Source organism: Mustela nivalis, assembly GCF_964662115.1.
Source record: "Mustela nivalis genome assembly, chromosome: 13".
In the NCBI taxonomy this organism is placed as follows: domain Eukaryota; kingdom Metazoa; phylum Chordata; class Mammalia; order Carnivora; family Mustelidae; genus Mustela; species Mustela nivalis.
Window position 1 is genome coordinate 6,454,239 of NC_139032.1, and position 22,229 is coordinate 6,476,467.

Sequence of the window (22,229 nt, forward strand, 5' to 3'; positions counted from 1 at the left end):
TGACCGAGTTCCGGGTACTGTGGGGGAGCATCAGGGGACTGGCTTAGTTGGAGTTTGTTTTTGAAAACCAGCGCCGTTTTAGAAAAACAAACCAGGAGGGTTTCAGTGGAAATAATGTGTGAGTATTTAATATTCATGTACAACTGTCTTTTATTTTCATTCATTCATTAAAGTTTTTGTTCATTGAGGTATCATTGACATGTAACATTCTAATAGTTTCAGGTGTGTGACATAGTGATTCACTTTTTACAGGCACTGTGAAATGATCAGCACAGTAAGGCCATGGGCCACCGGTCTCCACACACAGTCACACACATTGTTTTCCTTCTCTTTCTCGTGATGAGGACTTTTCAGATTTACTTCCTTAATAACTTGCAGTATGCAATACTATATTACTAAGTACAGTCACCGTGCTGTCCATTACATGCCCAGGACTTATGTATTTTATAACTGGGAACTGTAGGTCCCCTTGACCACCCCTCTCCCTGGAGCCACTAATCTGTTCTCTGTATCCACATTCACTCATTCTGAACTTCAACGGCAGACTTTTGTGTGTACGTGGTACAGGCCCTGGGCTAGGTGCCGAGGAAGCAGAGCTGCCTCAGACAAGGTCTTTGTCTTCAGATGCGATAAAATATAAGAGGAGAACGTGGCAGGCATGTCAAACTGAGAGTTCCCTAACGGTGCTGAGGCAGATGTGTTATGAGAGATGGGGGGGGGGGCGCGGTCAAAAGGAGGACTTGGTCACATCTGCCCAGCTGGCAGTGGGGCAGGGGCAGCCAGAGAGGAGGTGACCTTTGAGTCAAGAGTGTGAAGATGAGGAGCTCAGTAGTTGGACAAGTTAGGGGAAGGGTGTTGCAGGCAGAGAGGAGAGCATGAACAAGATGAGGGTTAAATGAAAAGTTTCAATAATCCTACTTGTATTTAATGATTCTAAGGGGTGCATATTTCCACATCAAAATATCTCTGAAATCTTGATACCATGTTCTAGGTTCATCAGCCATGCGTGTTCTTACGGGCACATAAAATAATACGAGGCCTTATAACATATGGCACCTTAGCTTCGAGGAGAGAAAGTATCAGTGTGCTTTGTCATCGGGCGGCATTTCTTGGTTGTGCTGTTCCAGCTGTCAGCATGTATTTGTTTTAAAGGCAGATATTAGTACCTTTTTATTGGGAAGGAGTCGGACATTAAATGACGGACGAGTAGACGATACTGAGTTTGACAAACTACCTGACATCTGATGTTGCTTTTCATAGTATGGCTGCTAGTGATGGGACGTGGGGAGGCGATTCAAGTGTCTCACATAGTGGACTAGACTCCGAGCCATCACATCACCTCTTTCCAAGGAGTTTGAGAGGCAAATGGCAGGTAGCTTGTTGGAACTTACAAAGATACTAAATTTATGATCATTGTGTAAAAAGGTGCCCACTATTTCTGGTGTCAAGATAGAGAGACCTGAAGGTGCAGTGTACGGTGAGTCCTGAAAGCGGAGACACTATCTATGACTGGCCTCTCAAGGCACAAGAAGATGCATCAGATTGAAGGGGCAGAGAGGGGGGGTGAGGGCAGGTTCTGGAAAAAAAAAAAAAAAAAAGTGTCTGAAAAAAAAATCGGAGAGAAATTTCGGTTGGAATAATGATCTTGGCAAGTACCCAAGGAAGAAACTAAGCATCCAGTACCTAAACTGAAACACACAGGCCCCATGAAAATACACCCTAGTAGAATCCATTTCGGCGCTGTCATTGAATCCCTGTGTGGCCTTGGGCAAGTGAATTACCACTGGGATTTCCCAGAGGGCCAGACTAAAAAAGCAGGTTCCTGCCAGCTAAAAACTGCAACTCACTCAGCATTTTGGAGATGTGGTTTCATTGACGAGAGCATGGTGATTGCCCTAAGGTCTTGTTTATCCTTTAGTTCTGTGGGCTCTTGGAAGAGAGTGTTACAAAAGATGACAAAGTCATTTTTTTTTTTTTTTTGGTTATTGATTTAATTTCTGGAAAAACAAAATAGGAACTTATGTCCCCTAGGGCTCAGGAAAGTTACTGGGATGATTTTCCACTTACTTTGATCCAGATATATCAATGATAAATATGGGGAATTTGATGAGAAAATTTTAGAGTCTGATTTGTTAAAATCTGACATCATATTTATTTTTGTTTGAGATGGGAACACAGTGTACAGTCACTGAGACTTGACCAGGTAGTTTGCAAAAAATGTTTGAGGAAGGACATCCATGTGAAAAGAATGTCTAGAATGATTCAACCAGTATTGTTATTATTATTTTTTTTTTATAGATGAGTCATGGCTGTGTTTGACTTTCTCCTCTTTGGTTTTCACTTCTCTGTAATGACACAGATTTTTGTGGGTTTCTTTTTTTTTTTTTTTTCTCTTCCTTCTTTGTGTATATACCACATTTTACTACATTTGAAGATTGTTACTAATGAAACGATACGTCTATGTTGAATTTGGTTACCATGCTGCTTTTAGAATAAGTGTTTTATTTATGGCTCTTTCATCCTGTTTTTTTTTTTTTTTAATTGGGTCTATGTCCAATGACCGTGTACTGAGATGAAGAGGAGAAATCAAGATTGAAGATACTCAGCCAGACTTTATCCCTTTAAAGAGACTTTTTGGAAGGCCAGAATGGGAAGGAAGTAAACCAGTTAAATAAGTGTTATTTGGCCATGTCAACTTTCCTTGGTGGGCAATTCAGGATCTCAGCTATTCTAGAAGAAACTTCTAGATATAAGTAATCCCATCGACTTACCACCTTGACTCTTTAGGTAGGGAGATGATAAAATAGGATTCTTCATAACTGAGTACTTATACATAGAAGGAGCCAAATGTAAGCACATTTTGTATGAATGGTAATTATCGAAGGGTTTTTACTGTGGCAATGGCTTTCTCATTAGAAATACAGAAAGCTTTGGGTATCACTAATACTAAAAATGAACCAAAAAGTGATCCAAGGACTGTCTTGAAAGAGGAGTCCTGAGAGAATTGGGCACATGTGTGTATTTACTGATTTCTGATGTAAGGGACATGAAAGCTAACCTGATTCATTTGTTTTTAGGGGCTCTTGGCTTTGGGCCTCAGTGCAAGTCCATTGGAAAAGGCAGCTGCAACAATCTAGTGGTCACCAGCAGTCCCATGATGGTTCAGCGACTGGGACCCAATTCACCTCCAGCAAGCCAGGTCTCTACAGCATGCAACCAGATCAGTCCTAGCTTACAGAGGGCAATGAATGCTGCCAGCCTGCATATACCTCCTTCAGATACCAGGTCTCATGTTACTTTTTTTTTTCTCCCTTCCTCTGGTATAATAACACCCCACATGTGTTTTCCCTTCCCTTCCTGAACATATGCCTACACAACAACACACACCACACACACATACACACACGCACACACACACACACACACACACACACACACATATACCTGCTCCAGCAACTCTTTTAATTTGACATTTGTAGGGGAACGTGTATAAAAACAAAGTGTGTGTCATTATATCCTCTTAATTGGGAAGAATGGCTTCCTCCCAGCTGTCTTGTAGTGTGAGTGTAGTCAGTGCCCGGTTTGAGACTTTTGGGACTTCGTGACAAAAGCCCAGTGTGTAAACGTGGCACTTTGGTGAGGCTAGAGAATTGTGATGGGCCACATACAGCTCTTACCTGCTCATTTTCTAGGGTGTGGGTTGCAGTGTCCCCAGGCTTCACCATCTGTTTTGTCTGTCCATCTAGCCACCTGAATATCTATTAAGTACCTACTATCTGCACAATATAATAGTTGAAGTTTGGGGAGATGGTAGAACAAGTAAAGAGAGAAGTCATGAATTTCGAGACTTCATAATGTGTCTGGGAAGACACACTTTCACGCATGAATTATAGAGCATTTCAGCATAATGTCTGATTAGGTGCCAGAATAAGGGGGTTTCAATAAATGCTGGGTGTCATTCCGTATGGGAGAGAATTGAATGGGAAAGGGAAATCACCCTTTCAGACACATTTTTATATCTCTCAAGGTTGATATTATAGGGGACATAAAACCAAAACACTGCAATGTGTAAGGTCCATTTCCATGTTTGAAATGAATTATTTCATCTTATAAAGTAGGCTTCTTGGGGAAAGCGTTTTTACCTGTTAGTCCTACCTCTGCTCTAGCTGTGCATTTGCAAAGGAATCGGACTCTATGGGCCTCTGCTTCCTCTTCTTGGAGGCTGGAATCTGCCGAGATGTGTCACAGCTGTGGGGTCCCGTGTCATCTCCCGACCTTTCTCCTCTTCCTCCCTGTCCTCCCAACCGCTACTTGAGACTCAGAAATCGTAGTTCCTGGATCCTTTTTTTTTTTTTCCCCCCAATGCCAGTTTTTTCATGAGACGGAAACTTGTTTTTCACCTAAGAATTTTTGTGATGGAAGCTGCTGCTGTCATTTTCCCATTGATGATTATGCCTGCAGGGACTCCTCAGACTTGCTGAGTGTTGCATGTAAAATTAACTGTACTCGGGTGGTAGGTGTCATTGAAAAGCCTTCAGCTTCCTTTCTGTGGCAAGTCCAGCCCATGCCTTGAAGGCAGAGAGTCATAATTAACGGAGAAAGTGGTGGTAGGCCGGGCGAGCGCTGCCCCAGCCACGTGCCTTATGCAATTCCTTTCATGGGTCGGCCAGAGAAGGGTCATTATCTCAGTGTTTTCTGGCATATTTGATTCCTTAGCATAATTTTATATCCTTAAAGGACAGCATCTTAAAGATGCATTGACATATGTTTTTGACTGTGTATTCTTTGAGTCCTCCAATGGAAATAATTCTTTGGCAGGATGAGCAAAGAAACAGGAGTTGCGAGGTCAGGTGGCTTGGCGAAGTATGGAAATTACTTTTAGCAATCTGGGAAGGTTGCATTTATTTGTGATCCTTAAATTGGTCTGTGTGTTCCGTCAGGAGGAAGAAGGGTAGGAGGCAGCAGTTCAGCTTAAGGGCATTTTGCTGTCTAAAGAGAAAGAGAAAACGGAGAGAGGAATCATCTCTGTGTGTTTTCCACTGGAGACACGCCAGAGGAAGTGGCTTGGGAGGGGGCATGCGCTGTACGCTGTGAGTGATGGCTGTCACTGTAAGATTTATTGTTAAGAAGGACAAACCTACAGCCTCTGTGCATCACCGCAAAGGATGATGTAAGATTTATTGTTTTTTCCTGGTTATTTATGTACTTGTTATTCATTGTAGAAAATATGGGTAGTACGGAAGAGCACGCGCTAGTGGATGGCCGTCATCCTGAATGCTACCACCCATAGGCAACTGTGTGACCGATTTGGATACATTCCCTTCCCTTTACACACAAATGCATTCACAATAAGCACAGGTTTTCCTTTCCACCAAATTGACCTATAATTACTGACATCGTGTTGTAATTACCACTTTTTTTTAGTTCATAAAAACACCTTCTTCTGTAGTGAAAACCTTCTTCAGTATAGTATAATGGCTTCTTCCTGCCCCAGATTCCATTTTATTAAAAAAAAACCAAAAAAAAAAAAAACCCTCTAACTTTTATTTTAAAAATTTAATTTTAAAAATTGCATTTGGAGATGTCCAGTTTTGTGGCTTTTGCTCTGTATTCCCAAATTGCACTGTAGCAAACATCTATCCACTGATACACTCACCAGTCATCTGATCGTTTCTGTTTCCTTACTAAATACTAGGAACTATTATGATACCTTTTGGCAATTTGATGTACAAATTGTTACTTTATCTTAATTGGAGTTTTCTTAATCATTGATAATATTAAGTAGTCTCCATAGATTGACTGTTTGTATTTCTTCTTTTGACGTCCTTTGACTGCCTCCTAGAGCGCTCACTTTGGAAGAAGCCCTCTTCTGTAGCTTCACTGGGTCCTGTTTAATGCGGTGATGCACAGAGGCTGTAGGTTTGTCCTTCTTAACTTCCAGCCATTTTTGACTAGCCTCATTTGATGACACATGCAGACTACACCTTACCTTCTTGAAGATCCAGAAGCCATTCTTGATTTAGGCATTGCCCAAACTCTGTAATACAGAGGCCATGGTATGTATGTACCCTGAAGTGACAAATACTTATATGATAACATCACACAGTGGTTTCACATGCCATACAATAGAAGTTGGGCAACAGAAGAGATTGGACGTCATGGGCACGGGTTTTGTAGGTTTGGCTGTCCTGGTGCTTTCACATACATTGTGATTCTACCTCTTAGGGTCTAATATTCATAAACCAGCTGCAGATATTACCTCTGTTTTATAGATGATGGACCAAGACAAATGCTTTGCCTAGTGTCACTTAGCTTGTCATTTACAAAGTGCAGCCATCAATCTAATAATGTCATTCTGGATCTCGAAAGACACCACATTTCTCTCTCCTAGACCAGACATTCTTGGAGGTGATTTCTGGTGGTAGACTTTCATAGGGTTTCCTTTTGGGTTGGAGTAGGCCTGCAAAGCTCAGAGGAGGCCAAGGGAGCTGAGAATGGACTCTGGGCCCTCTGGAAGTTCTAATGCTTTACAAAGCCGTACTGTCTTCAGATGCAGTGCTACCTCTGGGGGATTTGCCCCCGCACAGAGATGAGAACTTACAGGTAGCCTAGGACTAGTCTTTCCTGTGACATAGGTAATACATATTCTCTTGAGGATCAGTTTGAGTAATTCCATGTGATCCGTAAGTGAGTATTTCTTTTGAACTTGGCATTGAACCAAGCAATCAGGCTTGGCCATCATGTCCCTCATGGCGCCATGACAGTCCCTGAGATCTTGCCTCACCAATCACCTTATCCTGTTTCCCGGACGGTGTAGGAGGTTTTCATATTGGTTGTGTTTGGTTTGAGCTATATCTCTTTCCTTTGCTATAGATCCAAATTAACCAGTCACTAGAAATAACATCGTTGGGAGCAGATGAACATACGGAAGTGGAGATAGTCTTGTCTGTGGGTCCGTCTCTTTCCCCGAGGCCTGACATGTACAGCAGCAGGGGCGGTAGGAGAGAGTCCCTGGGAACTTTTAAGTCATTCAGCACATTGTCACAGAGAGAGAGAGTAGAAAACATGGGTTCTAAGCACAGCTTGTGTGACTTCAATCTGTTAATCAGGCGGAACATTATGGATCACATTTGGGGTGTAATGTGGGGAGAACAACACAGGACCTATGGGATCTAGCGAGGTGACAGCCTATCCAGGGTGTGTGTGTGGGGGGGGAGGGTGTCAGTGGGGGGGAAGTCACAGAACCTCAGTTCTGTTCTCTGTAGAAGTTATTTTAAAAATCGACTTTCCTCACCTCACTGTGTGTATCGCTGTGTCAAATGCGATCATGTGTATGGAAAAAATGCCTTGTAAGCTACAAACGACAGCTGTTTGTTGTTCTATTGATAATTCACCTTCACTTAATAAACAATTTTTGGAAACTTATTATACTTATTATGTATCTCATACTCTGGTGGGTACCATGGAGATAAAAACAATCCCTTCTGTTGAAGGGCTTTGAATTTCCCTCAGGAAGATCACACCCCCAGACGCCAGCAGTGCGCTGTATTTGAGGCACAGTGTTGACAGTGTACACCTGCTTTGGAAAGAGGACGCTTCTGAGGCCTGGTGTATGTGGGGGAGGTTTCAGTGATTAGAACTTCGAAAGATGGAAAGTTGTGGGTCGTAGCACACGAGGGAGATCGCGGCTGGTCAAAGGCCATTTGTTGGAAGTTATGGTCGTGTTAGATGTTTGAGAGTTCTCTCTTCATATTATTGCTGTCATGAAGAGAAGATAGGCTTTGCTTTCTGAAAGTATATGGTAACTGTCTTAGAAGACAGATGTCTGAGGAGTTACGGGGACGTGTCAGTGTGGGGTTATGATCAGATTTAAATCAAGCCATAGTTAGATGTAATTGGGGAAAAATAAGAAATATCTCTCAGCAATAGAACAGATGAACATGTTGCACTGTAGGCTGCCCTCAAACTAGATAATATAATTTTACATGCAGAGTATATGCAGGCGGGTAGAATACTTTCTGCCTGAAATTCACCACTCAAAAATCTGAAATGCTCCAGTATGACAGTGGCCGGGCAAATATACCGTTTGGGAATGTTCTATAAACCTTCTAAACCTCAGGGTGTAAAGCAAAGTCAGTTGTCTTTGCCTCATATATGACACGACTACTGATTTGGCTTGGTCAGAAAGCAATTCCTAAATCCCCCTGGGGAAGGGACCAAAAGGCCCTTGACATCCAATCACCAGGAGCCTTCAGCTGAGCTCTGCAGGGACGGCTGCCTGCTGTGGGTGTGCTGGGAAAATAATTGGAAGTATCCACAGGGAATTAAAAAACAGATGGTTCAGAAACCACTTTGGGGCTTGCAACACGACCTCAGCCCTAATATAAGAATGGGGATGGTGACAAATCTGTGTCAAGGGCAACTGGACGTAAATTCTTGCTGTGTTTGTCATTGGTAAAGATTACTTCACTCGGTGGAAGCATCACATTGGTAACAGTGTTATCTATTCCCTTATACTGTGCATTTGAGAGTTGGGGTGTTTTCTGAAACCTCGTGCTTGTAGGGAACAGTGTTCCCGGCTTCCATTTTGTGAGAGGGAGTAAGAGGAACTGATGGGACAAGAATGATTCTCTTTGCCCTCCGCTCCTTTACAACAGGTTTCTGAATAACAGCTGGAGGGAGTGAATGAGTTCATTCCTGGGAAGATAGACATTCTGTTTAATATTTTGTTTTGGTTAATTAATTAATTTATTTTTTGGTTGGAAAAAAAGATCTCTGTAGAAAGCCAGTGCAGGCACATATGCGTAAACTGGGTTTTTCTGATCCACACCATGTCTGAGTTGGGAAATGGAGCTTAATGATAGCTAGCCTCGTTGTGACAGATTGACATCCAAGGGATGTAGCTTTTCCTTTCAGTGATTTTTAAGGCAATGATGTCATAGTAAAGCAAGGTGAGTTTTAAAGTGTTCAGACTACATCACAGGCCATTTTGATGTGCAGGTAAATCTTGGGTATGCAGGTAAATGTGGCACATGCTTTGTACAGGGTATGGAGAACAGGAGCCGAATCACTGCAAAAGTGAACTCCTAAAAGGGAAAGATCTCTTCTTAGTCCAGAGCTGCTCTGACTCAGTGCAAGAACACGAGGAAAACCCCAGACTAGCAAGTGTAATCAAACCCTGCAAGGCCCAAACGTATTATACCCCATACGCCTTGATCTCAGGCTGTCATTCTCTACTGTATCACAGCTCTATTTTGTATGTATTTTTTCATTTCCTGGTGTGATTTGATGCTATGACTGAGTGCTGACTGAGTTACTATCTTTTAAAGAAATCTTTAGAATTCCTTATCATCAGTGAAATGAAGTTGTGAATTTATTATTGGATCCCCTAGATGACCCTTTGACTTGGAGGATATACTTTTTTTCAAATTAAGCATTGGTTTAGGTTTTACTTAACTGAATAGATTTTGCTCAAAGGCTGAGGCTCTGTTTAGACTTATAGTCCCTGCAATGCCTATTTGTAATACGCTGTATACCATAAGCACTTACTAAATACTTGCTTATTCACTTTGCCATGACGGGCAATTAGAGACTCCCTGGTCTCTAATTCTTCCCCCACAACATTAAAAAAAGATATTTAAAAATAAAGCAAGGACTATTTATTATCATTAAAGTATTACGATTATTTATAACAATAGATCTTTTGTTTTATTATTCCAGTGAGCATTAGCCCTATTGTCCCTCTTGGTAAAATGTTATTTACCTGGAACTAAAAGCCTTGGGTTTTATCTTAGCCAAAGAATGTGTGTTTAGCCGAGAATGTAATTAGGGGAAATACTTAAGGGATTGTCAATGCAGTGTTCTTTTAGCTCTTAAGCAATCCATATCCTGCTAAAATGTTTGTCTTTTTTTTCTTTCCCCCCCCCCCCCCCACCCGGCTGCTGTTCCAGGTCCCTTATTTCTCGTGAGTCTTTAGCATCCACGACTTTGAGTCTGACCGAAAGTCAGTCAGCCTTGAGTGTGAAGCAAGAGTGGTCTCATGGCTACAGGGCTCTCCCGTCACTGTCCTCCGGCCACAGCTCCCAGAACGGCATTGATCTAGGGGACCTCATTAGCCTTCCTCCTGGGACAGCCATGTCCAGCAATAGCGTCTCTAACTCATTGCCGTCCTACCTTTTCAGCATGGAAACCAGCCATTCTCCTTACCCTAGTCCCCGGCACTCATCGGCCAGGTCCCACTCCGCCCGCTCCAAGAAGAGAGCGCTGTCTTTGTCCCCACTGTCCGACGGCATCGGGATAGACTTCAATACCATCATCCGCACGTCGCCCACGTCGTTGGTCGCCTACATCAACGGGTCGAGGGCCTCCCCGGCCAACATGTCCCCCCAGCCCGAGGTCTATGGGCACTTCTTGGGGGTGCGTGGCAGCTGCATCCCCCAGCCGTGCTCGGTGCCAAGCAGCCAGAAGGGCGTGCGGGTGGCCAGCGGTGGCCTGGCTCTCCCGGCCTACGACGAGGACAGCGTGCTGGAGTACGAGCGCATGCAGCAGCTGGAGCACGGAGGCCTCCAGCCGGGGCTGGTCAACAACATGGTGGTGCAGCACGGCCTGCCCAACCCCGACAGCCAGCCAGGGGGCCTGCTGAAGACGGAGCGCCTGGATGATTTCCCGGGTGGCGCCCTGGATCTGCCCCATGAACCCGCTCTGCCTCCCCTGGCCCCGCCTCCCCAGGGCCCGCCGCCCCCCTACCACTCTCACCCCCATCTGCACCACCAGGAGCTGGTAGCCCGTGCCCAGCCGCTGGCCCTTCCCCAGGCTGCCTTGGAGGAAGACGGGGAGATGGAGGACATTGGGGGCAAACACTGCTGTCGCTGGATCGATTGCAGCGCCTTGTACGACCAGCAGGAGGAACTGGTGAGGCACATCGAGAAGGTTCACATAGACCAGCGCAAAGGTGAAGACTTCACTTGCTTCTGGGCCGGCTGTCCTCGAAGGTACAAGCCATTCAACGCCCGGTATAAACTGCTCATCCACATGCGAGTCCACTCCGGGGAGAAGCCCAACAAGTGCACGGTGAGTGTCCCGCTAACGTTCACAGGCTTCGGCGAGGTGCGTGGCATCTTCCAGACTTGGCCACGAGTCAGGGGACATTTTCTTCTTTGATGGGATTTGGATACTAGGGGTTCTAGGTATCCCTGAAATTTGGCTTCTTTTTAGCCCCAGGATAGGAGAGATTTCTTTAATCTTTGGCGGCAGGGCCCCGCTCCACTTCTAGATTCCCTTCTGCAAATGTACATGATCCATACCGTCAGGGGAGGCTGATCTGCCACCCTGTCCAGAATCTTGGAAAATCCACAGGTGCCAGGCGCCAACTTGAAGTTGCTGAAAGGCGCAGGGCCGAGGGACACACTGCACTCGCAGCAAGCGTGAGCTTTTTTCCAAAGCAAATATTCAGGGATTTTTCCTTCCCTCCAATAACTGGGCTAGTATTGGGTTTGGAGGAGGGGTAGTTCTGATATTTGGAAAGGAACTCACACTTAGCAACTTGGCTGATAAAAATGTTGCTACGTACACCCACACGCTTGTACACCGCACACTCTGGGGTTTTAAGACTAGTTAATGATTTATAGGCAGCATGAAAACACCCAGGGGATCCCACAGGGGCAGGATCTCACAGGATCTCACCAAATTTTAAGGAGAGAAAATTTGGTGGGAAAGTTTAAGGAGAATGAACCGAGAGGGGACTGTGCCTTGGGTGTTGAAGGAAGTGGGCAAGGGGTCCCTTTCTCCCCTGCCTCCCCTTTCCACAACATCGATCCTGGAACTTGCCTCTGTTTCTTGGCAAAAATTGCTATTTCTGAATAATAGGGCTGCTAAACGATTTTGCAATCATTTCACACCTAACAGAAACCCTCAGGGTTTACAAGCAGGACATCACCCTTGGGATCACAGGGCAGCTTTGCACAATCTCTGACAGCCCGCTTAGCTCTGGGAAGAAGATGAGCATGTGTTTTCTATTACTTTAGATGGACAGGAACTTTGCTTTCAGAGTTAAAATCTGAGAATTGTAGGTACTCCCTGGATATTGCATATGCTACAGATCACTGAATGTGTGAAACATATAAATCATTTTGCAAAAGGACTTAGTAAGGTGGTGGTCCCCCGGCCAGAGTCCCTTCTTACTCTAGTATGTCTTGACAAAGAAGCTGGGCCATGTTTATATTTGACTGTACATCGGCCAAGTTGTCTGATTTATGTGAAAGCAGAACAAATAGGTTGATAGCTATAATGTGGGTATTGGAAGCACTTTTTCACTATCCAGTAGGTATTTCTGAAAGACTCCCCAGAATTTCTGGTGGAATGAAGTTGCATTTCTTGCCGTTACCTTGTGCCCCATGTTGTGATTTTTCTTAAGGAAAAGCAGAAGCTGGTACATTGTGAGGATGCCAGGTTATATGACTGAAGGGGGAATAATTACATTTCAGACGGCAAAACCTTCCTCTGTCAGTAAGGCCCTGCATTAAGAACGCCAGGAAGAGACAACCAATAGAAGGCAATTCTACTTTGGAACACACGGGTCCGTTGCCGGCAGGAAAGACGTTCAGTCTCTGAGGGAAAACAGTCCAACCTTTTAGTTCTGACTAATCCTGGCTGAAAATAGTTTGCTGGATTTGGCTTTACTGAAATAAACATAAAGGCCTGAATTATCCAAAACATATTTTTTGCGTTGCAAAATTGATTTTTGTGCAATAGGATTTCCCCATTTTCCCACTGTTCCCAGACTTTGCAATGGCATATAACTTTATAAAGTTGACTTTTGCTAAAGTGCAGGAGGACTATTAAAAATAGAAATATTTCAGTGAAAGAATAAGCCGAGAGGTGATTAGTTGCAGGGCTCTGCTTGGCTTTGCATTGCATCATCCAGGATGGGTATGGGAGGTGATTTCTTTCTTTCCTATTCTGCCTCCTTCCCACTTCTGGATGGAATCTGTAAAACTCAGATTGCTGGATATAACAAATCTAGACCTGCAAGGTGTTAAGTGATATATGTTATAGTGCAAATGTATTTATATAAAACAGGGTTTCTTAGGAGCTGACTAATGCTGCAGTTCTAGTCTTGGGACTGTATGTTTTTCACAGGAAGACACCCATTTTCATAAAAAGCCTACATAGTGGGAGCATTATGTCTTCTAAAACTGCTGCATTGCCACATGGTGTCTGCTTGGTTTGTAGGGTTAGAGCTAAGAGGCGTCGCGCGATTGTGCTGTGAGGGGTTAGCAGCCCCCACGTTGTAGTCCTGGGAAAGAAGACACTGTACTTCACGTAGATGCCTATCTGAAAAGACACACTTTCTGCCTTTTGTAAAACCGATCTTTACACTCTCGGAATCCAGACACAAAGCATTGTTAAAACGGAAATATGTCATCTCCTGCTGCTTTGAAATCTGGTGGTAGTTGATGCAAAGCTCAGGATCACTGCCGAGTGAAATGCCCACATTCATCTCTTGGAGACACGAAGTCATCTTTGGTTTCTGTGGCTGTGTCACACGCAGCAGAGGCTCGGGGCATTCAGATTATAAGAGCCCGTACACTTTTGTTTCACATGTGTTTCACTGCTCTTCATCTTCTGGGAGCCGTCGTTAGAGTTCGCCTCCATTTTCACTCACTTAGCTTATTGGCCCAGGAAAGATGTGATGACCCAGTTGTGTTTGGTGACCATGACTACAGGCAGCACAACGTGCTTCTGGAAGTCCTGGTGGAAGAAGGCTGTGTGAGAGGGCCGCTCAGCGACAGCCTGCTCACGGCACCGGACTAGCGCTGCTCCGTCTCAGGCCAGCGTCGGCTCCCTCGCTGCGCTGTTCCGTCTCATGCACGGAGAGCGCCTTCTCATCATCTGTGCCGCTGACGCTTCGGCCTCACCCAGGACGCTGGGATTCGGATCGCTCAGGATTCCGGGTGTCAGAACTGCGGGAGGATTGCTAGTGTATCATTTGGTTCACTTGCTGGAAGAAGAGAATGGTTTCTTTTCTCTTTCCACCCAAACAGCCCCGCCTTCTGTTCATCCCATTCTGACTCTTCTGCAGAGAGCCAAGCCGGCTGCTCTCTTCCCAGGCCTGGCCCCGAGGACAGAGCTATTCCCGGCCAGTGGCAAGGGCCTGGAGAAGTAAAGGCCTCGGCAGGCAGACAGACAGACCTCAGTTAAATCAGAAACTGGGACACGGCAGTATTCTGTTCAGAATATCTGTGTGCACTCACGGCCGCCTACGAACTAAAGCAATTTCGAGCTGCCGAATCATTCTGTTTAGTCCTTCCTGAGCTTAGACCAACCCCAACACTGATGAGTCTCAGAATGAACCAAAACTTTTGAGTACAGCTATGCTAAATTTTATTACGTTTTACTGAGATGATAAGGGTTCAAATACTCAAGTCAGAACAAGTCGTGGAACCTCAGATTTTGATTCTCAAACTCTGGTTTCATGGTCCTACAAGGGTAGCGTAAAGTATAACCCCAAATTATTGCCACATACTAACCATCCCGAGCAGTATCCGTAGTAATGGTCCCAGTAGAGCGCACACGGAGATTGTTTTTACCGTAGGTCTCTTTAGCCATCAAGTTGAAGAGTGTGTGACGCCTGGGTAGCATTCCCAGAAGGTGGGTTCTGCATGAGATCAGGCCCACTGTGTCTGCCAGTACTTCTCCTGAGAGAGCCTATCTGATGGGAGCAGAGTGAGCAGAGGGACAGGGTTCCGTTGCCAGCATCAGAAACACGGATGGCTTGCCTTCGCGCACAATAGAAAGCAGTTGTGTTGGGAGTTTAGGGAGTGTTAATAAGGGAATTAGGGGGAATGCAGGTCACCACTTAAATTTTGCTTATTTTTCCTGGATGAATTTTATCCAATAGCAAAAAGGAATTTTGCAAGACTTTTACCCACCCACAGATTTTCACGAAAATGTCACTGACCAAAGACAGCTTTGAATTTTGTATGAATTGACTCATTTCTCCACAGGCATTTTGCCTGGCAAAATCTAGAGTATTTGCTTTGGCTAGAAGATCGGGCAGTTTGCTTTTTAAGTAACATTGGATTATGGAATACAAGAAAATAAATACAGAGCTGGGGCCATGTCCCATTCCTCTTTTATGGCCTGATTTATGGGTTCATGGGCCAGCCTTAACCATGTAAGACATTTCTTAAGGAAAAGTAAATTCATTGTAAACTGTGGAAGAAGTTTTTAAAATCACATCCTTCATTTTGTTATTTTGATAAGACTTGGCCTTGATGTGGTGACCACAATTATATGACCAGAAGAGACCTTGGGAAAATATTATCTAAGTATAACTATTAGTTGCCACTTCACAACCTTCAGATTGGCAACAATTAATAAATTCTCATAATGTCAAGTATTGGTGAGGATATAGAGTGAGGAACGGTTTAACATTGCTGGTGAGAGTAAATTGGTGTAACCACTTTGGAAAACAATTTGGGAACATCTAGTAAAGATGAAAATGAGCGTATCTAACAAAACCCTGTCTATGTGTCTACACTAGGGAAATTCTTGTATATAGTAGTGGGGCCACATGTAAAAAGATGCTTATTGTACCTCTGTTTCTAAAAAAAAAAAAAAAACAAGGGTAGATAACTGCCCATAGATGAGGTAAATTGATAAACCATGGTTTATCCATAATGAAATATTATAAAGGAGATTAAAATTAATGAACTAAAAATCTCTATCTCTATAGATGGACAGATGGATAGATAAATATCAACATGGCTACAACTCAGGAAACAACTGAAAAAACGAATGAAAAAATTAAATTCAAAAAGGATATATACAGTATAATACAATTTATATATATTCATACACACACACACTAAGCAATATTATATAGTTGTTACAGATACATAATTACTTGGTTAAACAGTAAACTGTGGGCAGAATAATCAGTAACCTTTGAAGAGTAGATACTTATTAGAGAGGACAGAAGTAAGAAGAAATGGGAGGGTTATTTTGCCTAATCTTTTTTCCAAGAGTGAGAAAACTGAAACAAATATGGCAAAATAATTAATTTCTTTTTAGCTTGATGGTGGTAATAGAGGTGTCATAGGAATCTTAAAATATTTTCTGTGTGGTGCTGCTGGTTTGAAATATTTTATAACTGTAAGTATAGATTTTTACCTAAAAATAAAAGAAAATCAATGAGTATAACATTTCCCTCTTATACATAACTTTTTTTTTTTTTTTGAGAGAACAAAGCCTGGAGAAATTAAGTAATTTTTCTTAAACTAGTAAATTGTTGGGCTGTTGCCTACTAAGCACGTGCAAGGCAGTGCTTCTCAACCTTGGCTGACATTGGAATTGCCTGAAAAGCTCTATAAAGGACCCATACCTGCATCTCAGCCCGAGTCTGTGATGTAATAGGTCTGGGGTGCAGCTTCCTGGGTGATTTTAATGCGAAGCCAAGGGTTAGAACTGGCACTTTAAAAGCTTCTGCGTGCTGACCTTGAACCCTAAGTAAGTGAAAGTCTCCTCTGTCCTTTTAGGTAAGGTATGGGGAGTCAGTGTTTTGTAGTGAGTACGTGTTCATTATCTCCAATGTCCTGACAATGATTAGGGTAATTTCGTGTTCCCTTGGAATAAAATTCAAAGACAAGAAAGAAGATAATTGAGCAACTCTGGTGGTGGCAGAAGGCTTTCAACCAAGGGTCCTCTTTCTCTACAGTCAATAGTCAAAGGTTGGGATGGGGCTGTGCTGAACCACGTATGTCGTCGCCACCTCCTCACCACCCGGAGTTAAAAGTGGAACTGACAAATCTGTCACGTTGTTCCCATTTTTCAAGGTAATGTAGAGTGTTCTGTCTTCCAAATACAATGCAGCCTTTCTGCTTTTAATATAAAATGATCTTCAAAACATCTTTGCTACCAGGGACATTTCTGAAGAGTTGGTAAATTACCAAAATATTGAATTTTCCCTTTTATCAAATCTGCCTGATGTGATTAAATAAATAAAATTAACATTAATATCCTCTTTGTCTCTTGAGGCTGAAACACCACCAGCGAAACATCTGGTAAAGATCAGAGAGAGTGTAGCTTCCAAGTCCGATCCCATGAGGCATCATTCTGTCAAATAGTTAATGCAAGCTCAATAATTTAAAAATAAAAATACAACTAAATTGCAAGGTTTTTTTTCCCCCCCAATGATTTTACACAAGGAAGAGATACTGGCATATTTATCTGTGTATATACACGTTCAACATACTGTAGACGTATATATGTCACCATAAATTGCAAAGCCTTTAGTACAGGTAAATGCAAGCTACAGAAATTCTCATCAGATGGGGCACTGACCGCAGTCTGTAAGGCGTCTGTCAAATCGAATTTCACATCCCAAAACACAGGTTAGAAGCCTTCCATTTGGTAGTGGTTTAATTTTATTTCCCTTTAGAAGGCATTTAATCCATTTTACCTGGAGAGCTGGCCTTTCACGAACTTTGTCCTGAAAATAAATTTGTAGCAGATTTGGGCAGACGTTTCAAAGCAAATCGTGGTTTCTATTTCTTTGCCCTGCGATTCCAGGATTAATGAAAAACAATAGATAATGAGAGGAATCCGAAGAGGTTAAGCATTTGGAGGCTTTATCCTCGTTCAGCAAAATCATTAACTACATGACGGTTAATGTTCCTTTTAGTTCATATTTGTTTTGTGGTTTTACTCTAATTCCATACCCCGAAATAATGTTTTTAAAATTAGAAAGAGTCATGTAAATCTTTGCATGAACGAGCTGATTAAGGGAATGTGTTTCCAACCTTTTGAGATTTGCACACATATAGATTTTAAAGTGTGTTTTTCTTTGTTTATTCAGATCGCATCAGTATAAAATTACTTTGGCAATTTATTAGAAACGTCTTTTGTGACCTTTGGAATATTTCTTGATTACCTTTGGTTGTGTTGACATCTTTGAGTCCAGACAGAATCTGAGTGTGTGAAGTGAAAGACCAAACACATTTATTTTTCCAAAAAAGAGGTAGTCCGATTCTCTTTGATCTTTCAGAAGTGTTTTCTTCAAGCTCTGGGGAGAATGATGTGGAAAAGAGATGTTTATTTTTCTTTCCATGCACATTTATTAGTTTTTACTCTAATTACGGAGTTGGGGCTTCTAGACTATCAATAAGACAATGAATGTTCCCACCCCAGGCAGCGGACGTGTGGCTGGCGAGCACAGGGCCTGGTGGGGAGGCTGGGCTTCCCATCTGCTCAGACTGCAGGTAGCCTGACCCAGAGGAGAGCTGGGCTGGGTGAATAGGTGTCATCACTCATCCGGAGGTTGGTGTGCATAGGAATTTGGTGAGAAAACGAATGAGACCCTGCGTGTTCTTACTTTACAGTATCTCCTTTTATTTTCTTGGGCCACAGATACTGGACTTGAGTAGGGAGAATGACTAATCCTTTTGAGGGATAATTTTAAAGAAAAAAATTAAAAAACAAACAAACAGTTAAGGGAAGCCTGGGCGAATCAGTCGGGTAAGCCACTGCCTTCGGTTCAGGTCATGATCCTGGGGTCCTGGGATCGAGCCCCGCATCGGGCTCTCTGCTCAGTGGGGCATCTGCTTCTCTCCACTGCCCCCACCATGCTCTCTTTCTCTTTCTCAAATAAAATCTTTAAAAAATAAAATAAAAAAAAAGTTAATTTGCTACATTGTTGAAAAATCAGAAAATAAGCTGATTGGCTGTGGGCAGACAGGGGCAGTGGGTATGAGTCATTACAGCATCCTCCAAACTTGGGGTGATGGTATCATTAATTTATTATTTAAGTAGGGACACTTTTGAGACTCTTGAAAGGGGTTCTGTGTGACCGGGCTCTCCGTGTTTACCAGGCTGGTCCTGGGAAGGCCAAGGGGTATAGCTTGTCCTCCGCAAAGAGTGTACGCACTGATGTGTCCATCCGGTCAACGCATGTTCATTCATTCTTTTGGTCCCTTAGTATTAGCCATGTGCAGTGCCCTGTCGTGGGAGCTGGGGGTTACAGAAATAAATGAGACATTTCCTTGAGGAGCTTACAATCTTCTGGCGTTGATGTGTAAATAGTTAATGTACACAAGAGTGAAACAAGGGCTTTGTAAGAGGTCTGTGCAAATTGTTTTATGTGGAAACAGGGAAAGAAGCTTCCAACTGTGTTGAGTCTAGGCAGGCTTCTCGGAGAGGTGACTGTGTCTTGAAAGAAGACAGCAGTTCTCACAGAGAAGGGGAAGGAGACCGTTCAAAGGGAGGACCACAGTATGGGCTGACACAGTGGCAGGAGAAGAGTGGGCGTGGGGGCAGAAAGAGTTCTCAAGTAGGTACACGGTCCAACACTAGGCAGAAGAGGGAAGGGAGGCTGGCAATCCGCCTTGGACCAACAGCAAAGGCCCTTTACTATCAAATAAGGCTAGTGTTCTGAAAATTAGAACCCCAAACTTAGCTAATTCCAAGGCAAATCAAATTAATACAAAGACAGAATCTCAGGAGGCAACATCACTGAGGTAGCAAGCGCTGTGCTTTCGTGCTTGGGAAATGAAACGGTGCCTTCCCCCTCACTGTCTCTTCAGGTTGAGAGTTTAGTACCTCGTTAGCCTGTATCTCTCGGCCTCTACCACATGAAACACAGAGTCTTCTGAGGCCAGGTGATCAGCCAGGGAAACACGTAAGTGAAGACAAGCAGGAAAGCATTTTCTGGGGAGAACTTGAAAGGAAAAAAATTTCTCATTCTGGGAGAGCCTGCATCTAGACCAAAGCTATTGGATCAGTTGTGTCGAATGATTAAGATGTGGACAGAGGCCGCATACATTATCCTGTGTATGAGTAGCCTTCCATTAGTTAAATATTTCCTTTTTATAATCTGTAAAGAGAGTGGAGTACTGTTAAACAGAACTCTGGATGGGTGTTCATTATGCTGAGTCTGTCAGCACTTTCAAGACGTTGTCCCCATGCTAAGATTTACTTTGGAATTGTTTTCTGTTCAGACTGAATTAATGCAGAGCAGAGCTAAATGTTTGGGATGGTCAGAGGAGTACAAATTAAATCAGTTGTCACCAAAATGGCGTCCATTCCCAGAGGTGGTAGCTGGAACGCTGTGGAGCCAAGAGCCTCTACAGGGAAGACAGTGCAAGGAGAGACTTATCTTTTGTTTACTTGAGCGTCCTGCTCTAGCAGCACTCACCTACTTTGGGGATTGAGCCTTCCAAGGTTGGGCATTTGCTTGTGTGACCAGAGAGCACAACCTAGAGCCAACCACTAGCAGAATAAGGTGTCCGGAGGGTTCCCGATGGGGCATCTGATTGCTCTTGCTCTCAAAACTTACCAGGCAGGGTCTCAGGAGTCTCTGTCCAGAATAATTTCTTTTCTGTGTTACTTGAAAGCACTTTAATGTTTAAGTTGGGGTGTGGCTATTGGGCCTGGCAATCTCTGCCCTTTAATGAGAAATGCGACTCCTTCTGAACTCTTTGTCTTCTACTATTCCTTTCTCCTCTGCCCAGTCACAGCTTCTAGAATGAAAAGATCAAATGGCACTTTGTTAGCCAAGAGAATAGACTTGGGAGTGGGGGATGAGTTTCAGTGAAGGAAAAACAGGGATCCTCACCTTAAGCAAACATGGAAACTTGTCTTGCATCTCAAGACTCTACTGTTTTCTCTTCTTCCCTCATAATTTCCATGTTGCCTCAAGGCCCCTTGCTTTGCTCCTTATGCTTCTCTCCATCTTTTCAAGTCTTGCTTTGGGGAAAGAACTTCACGAAAGATAGAATTCATACATAGAAATGGCGAATGGTTGAGAAAATCCTCAGTGCACTGGCCCTCCCAGGGGTAGCTACATTTTTCCTGGGAAGGAAGCAGTGAACCTCTCTCTTAAAGGAAAACTCCTTCAGGGAAATGGGAGGGGCAAGAAAATAAGTATGTTACCAACTCAGAGCTACTGGATTACTTTAATCCACATTGTAGCCCTGAGAGCAATGTAATTTATGGAGTTTGAGGTTTATATTCTGTCCTTTCTACTACATACTCAAAGGGCATTATTCCCCTTTGAGTCTTGCCCGCAGTGCCCGGCTCAGTGATTAGATGAACAGATAGTAGACCTCAAATGTGTATGCATACATGCTTGTCTGTTATCTCTATGTGTGTGTGTAGATATGTATATGTGGGTGTATAGATAGATATCTGTATATCTGCCTACTTGAAGTTAGGTGATGAATACATGGAGATTCATTATTCTGTTGTTACTGCTTATATGATGATTTGAAATTCCTCAAAAAGCTAAAAATAAATAAACTACTTTTTGAATTATAAGAAACAGAGAAGGGTGGGTTTTCCCCCCTCAGGGAATGGTGCCAACCATTTTTTGCCCTATGGGTAACCCATGTTCCACTGACCTAAAAACAAATTCATTTTTTTTTTCATTGCTCTTGAGGGCTCTGAAATCAGTCTGCTTGAAAATAAGATGGAGAGAGAACTCCGAGGCAATAACATGATATTTAAAAAGGCAAATGCTACCTGCCTCCTTAGCGCAGTAGGCAGCTCGTCAGTCTCATAAAAAGGCAGCGCGTCAGTCTCAAAAAAGGCTAACAAGGAAGCGTGATTATAATATGTGAAGATAACCTAACTTCTGTAACAGACAGTTTCAAATCTCAGTATGTTGGTATGATAAACGTTTCTTTCTTACTCATGTTCTAATACAGCTTGTGATCATACACAGTGACTCGGGATCTGTCAACCTAATGGCTCTGCCGTTGGAGTCCACGGTGAAAGATAGGATGTTGAGGATTGTGCAGAAAGTTTCAGGAGCCGGGTCTGAAAGTGACACATTTTACTCTTGCCTGCGTCATGTTGGCCAGCACGCAGTCACATGACAACAGCTAAGTGCAAGGGAGCCTGGGAATTGTGGTCTTTCTATGTGGTGTAGGAGGAAGTTAGACACAGATTATGTACCTACTAGGGGGGGACCAGAAGTGCCCCTCCTGCTCACTGCTGACTTATTCTGGTTCTCTATGTCCCCTTGAAAAGAAGGCACATTTCAGTTTTGATCTTTGAGCTTTCCGTGAGGGGCGATCCTGTGTCATCAAAGTGGTTTTCTTAAAGACCATTTCTTTTTTCTTATCAGCGCTGGCTCCTGTAACTTGCTTTTCAGTTCAGTAAGTCTTTCTCAGCCCAACCATTTTTTTATTTACTCTCCAAGGATTCCATCGCCATACAGTCACCACTGCTGG

General features: G+C 43.3%; 1 protein-coding gene across 6 annotated transcripts in view; it reads left to right on the top strand.

The window, feature by feature from the left end:
• GLIS3 (GLIS family zinc finger 3) overlaps nucleotides 1-22,229 on the top strand; it is a 438,156-nt gene that overhangs the window by 136,889 nt on the left and 279,038 nt on the right. For 3 of the 6 annotated variants that reach the window (XM_082694388.1, XM_082694391.1, XM_082694390.1), the window contains 2 exons: nucleotides 3,078-3,285; nucleotides 9,951-11,070. In XM_082694388.1, coding sequence (XP_082550514.1) covers nucleotides 3,078-3,285; nucleotides 9,951-11,070 — 1,328 coding nt within the window. The remainder of the gene's footprint in view (nucleotides 1-3,077; nucleotides 3,286-9,950; nucleotides 11,071-22,229) is intronic. The other 3 variants (XM_082694393.1, XM_082694392.1, XM_082694389.1) reach the window with 2 other exon arrangements.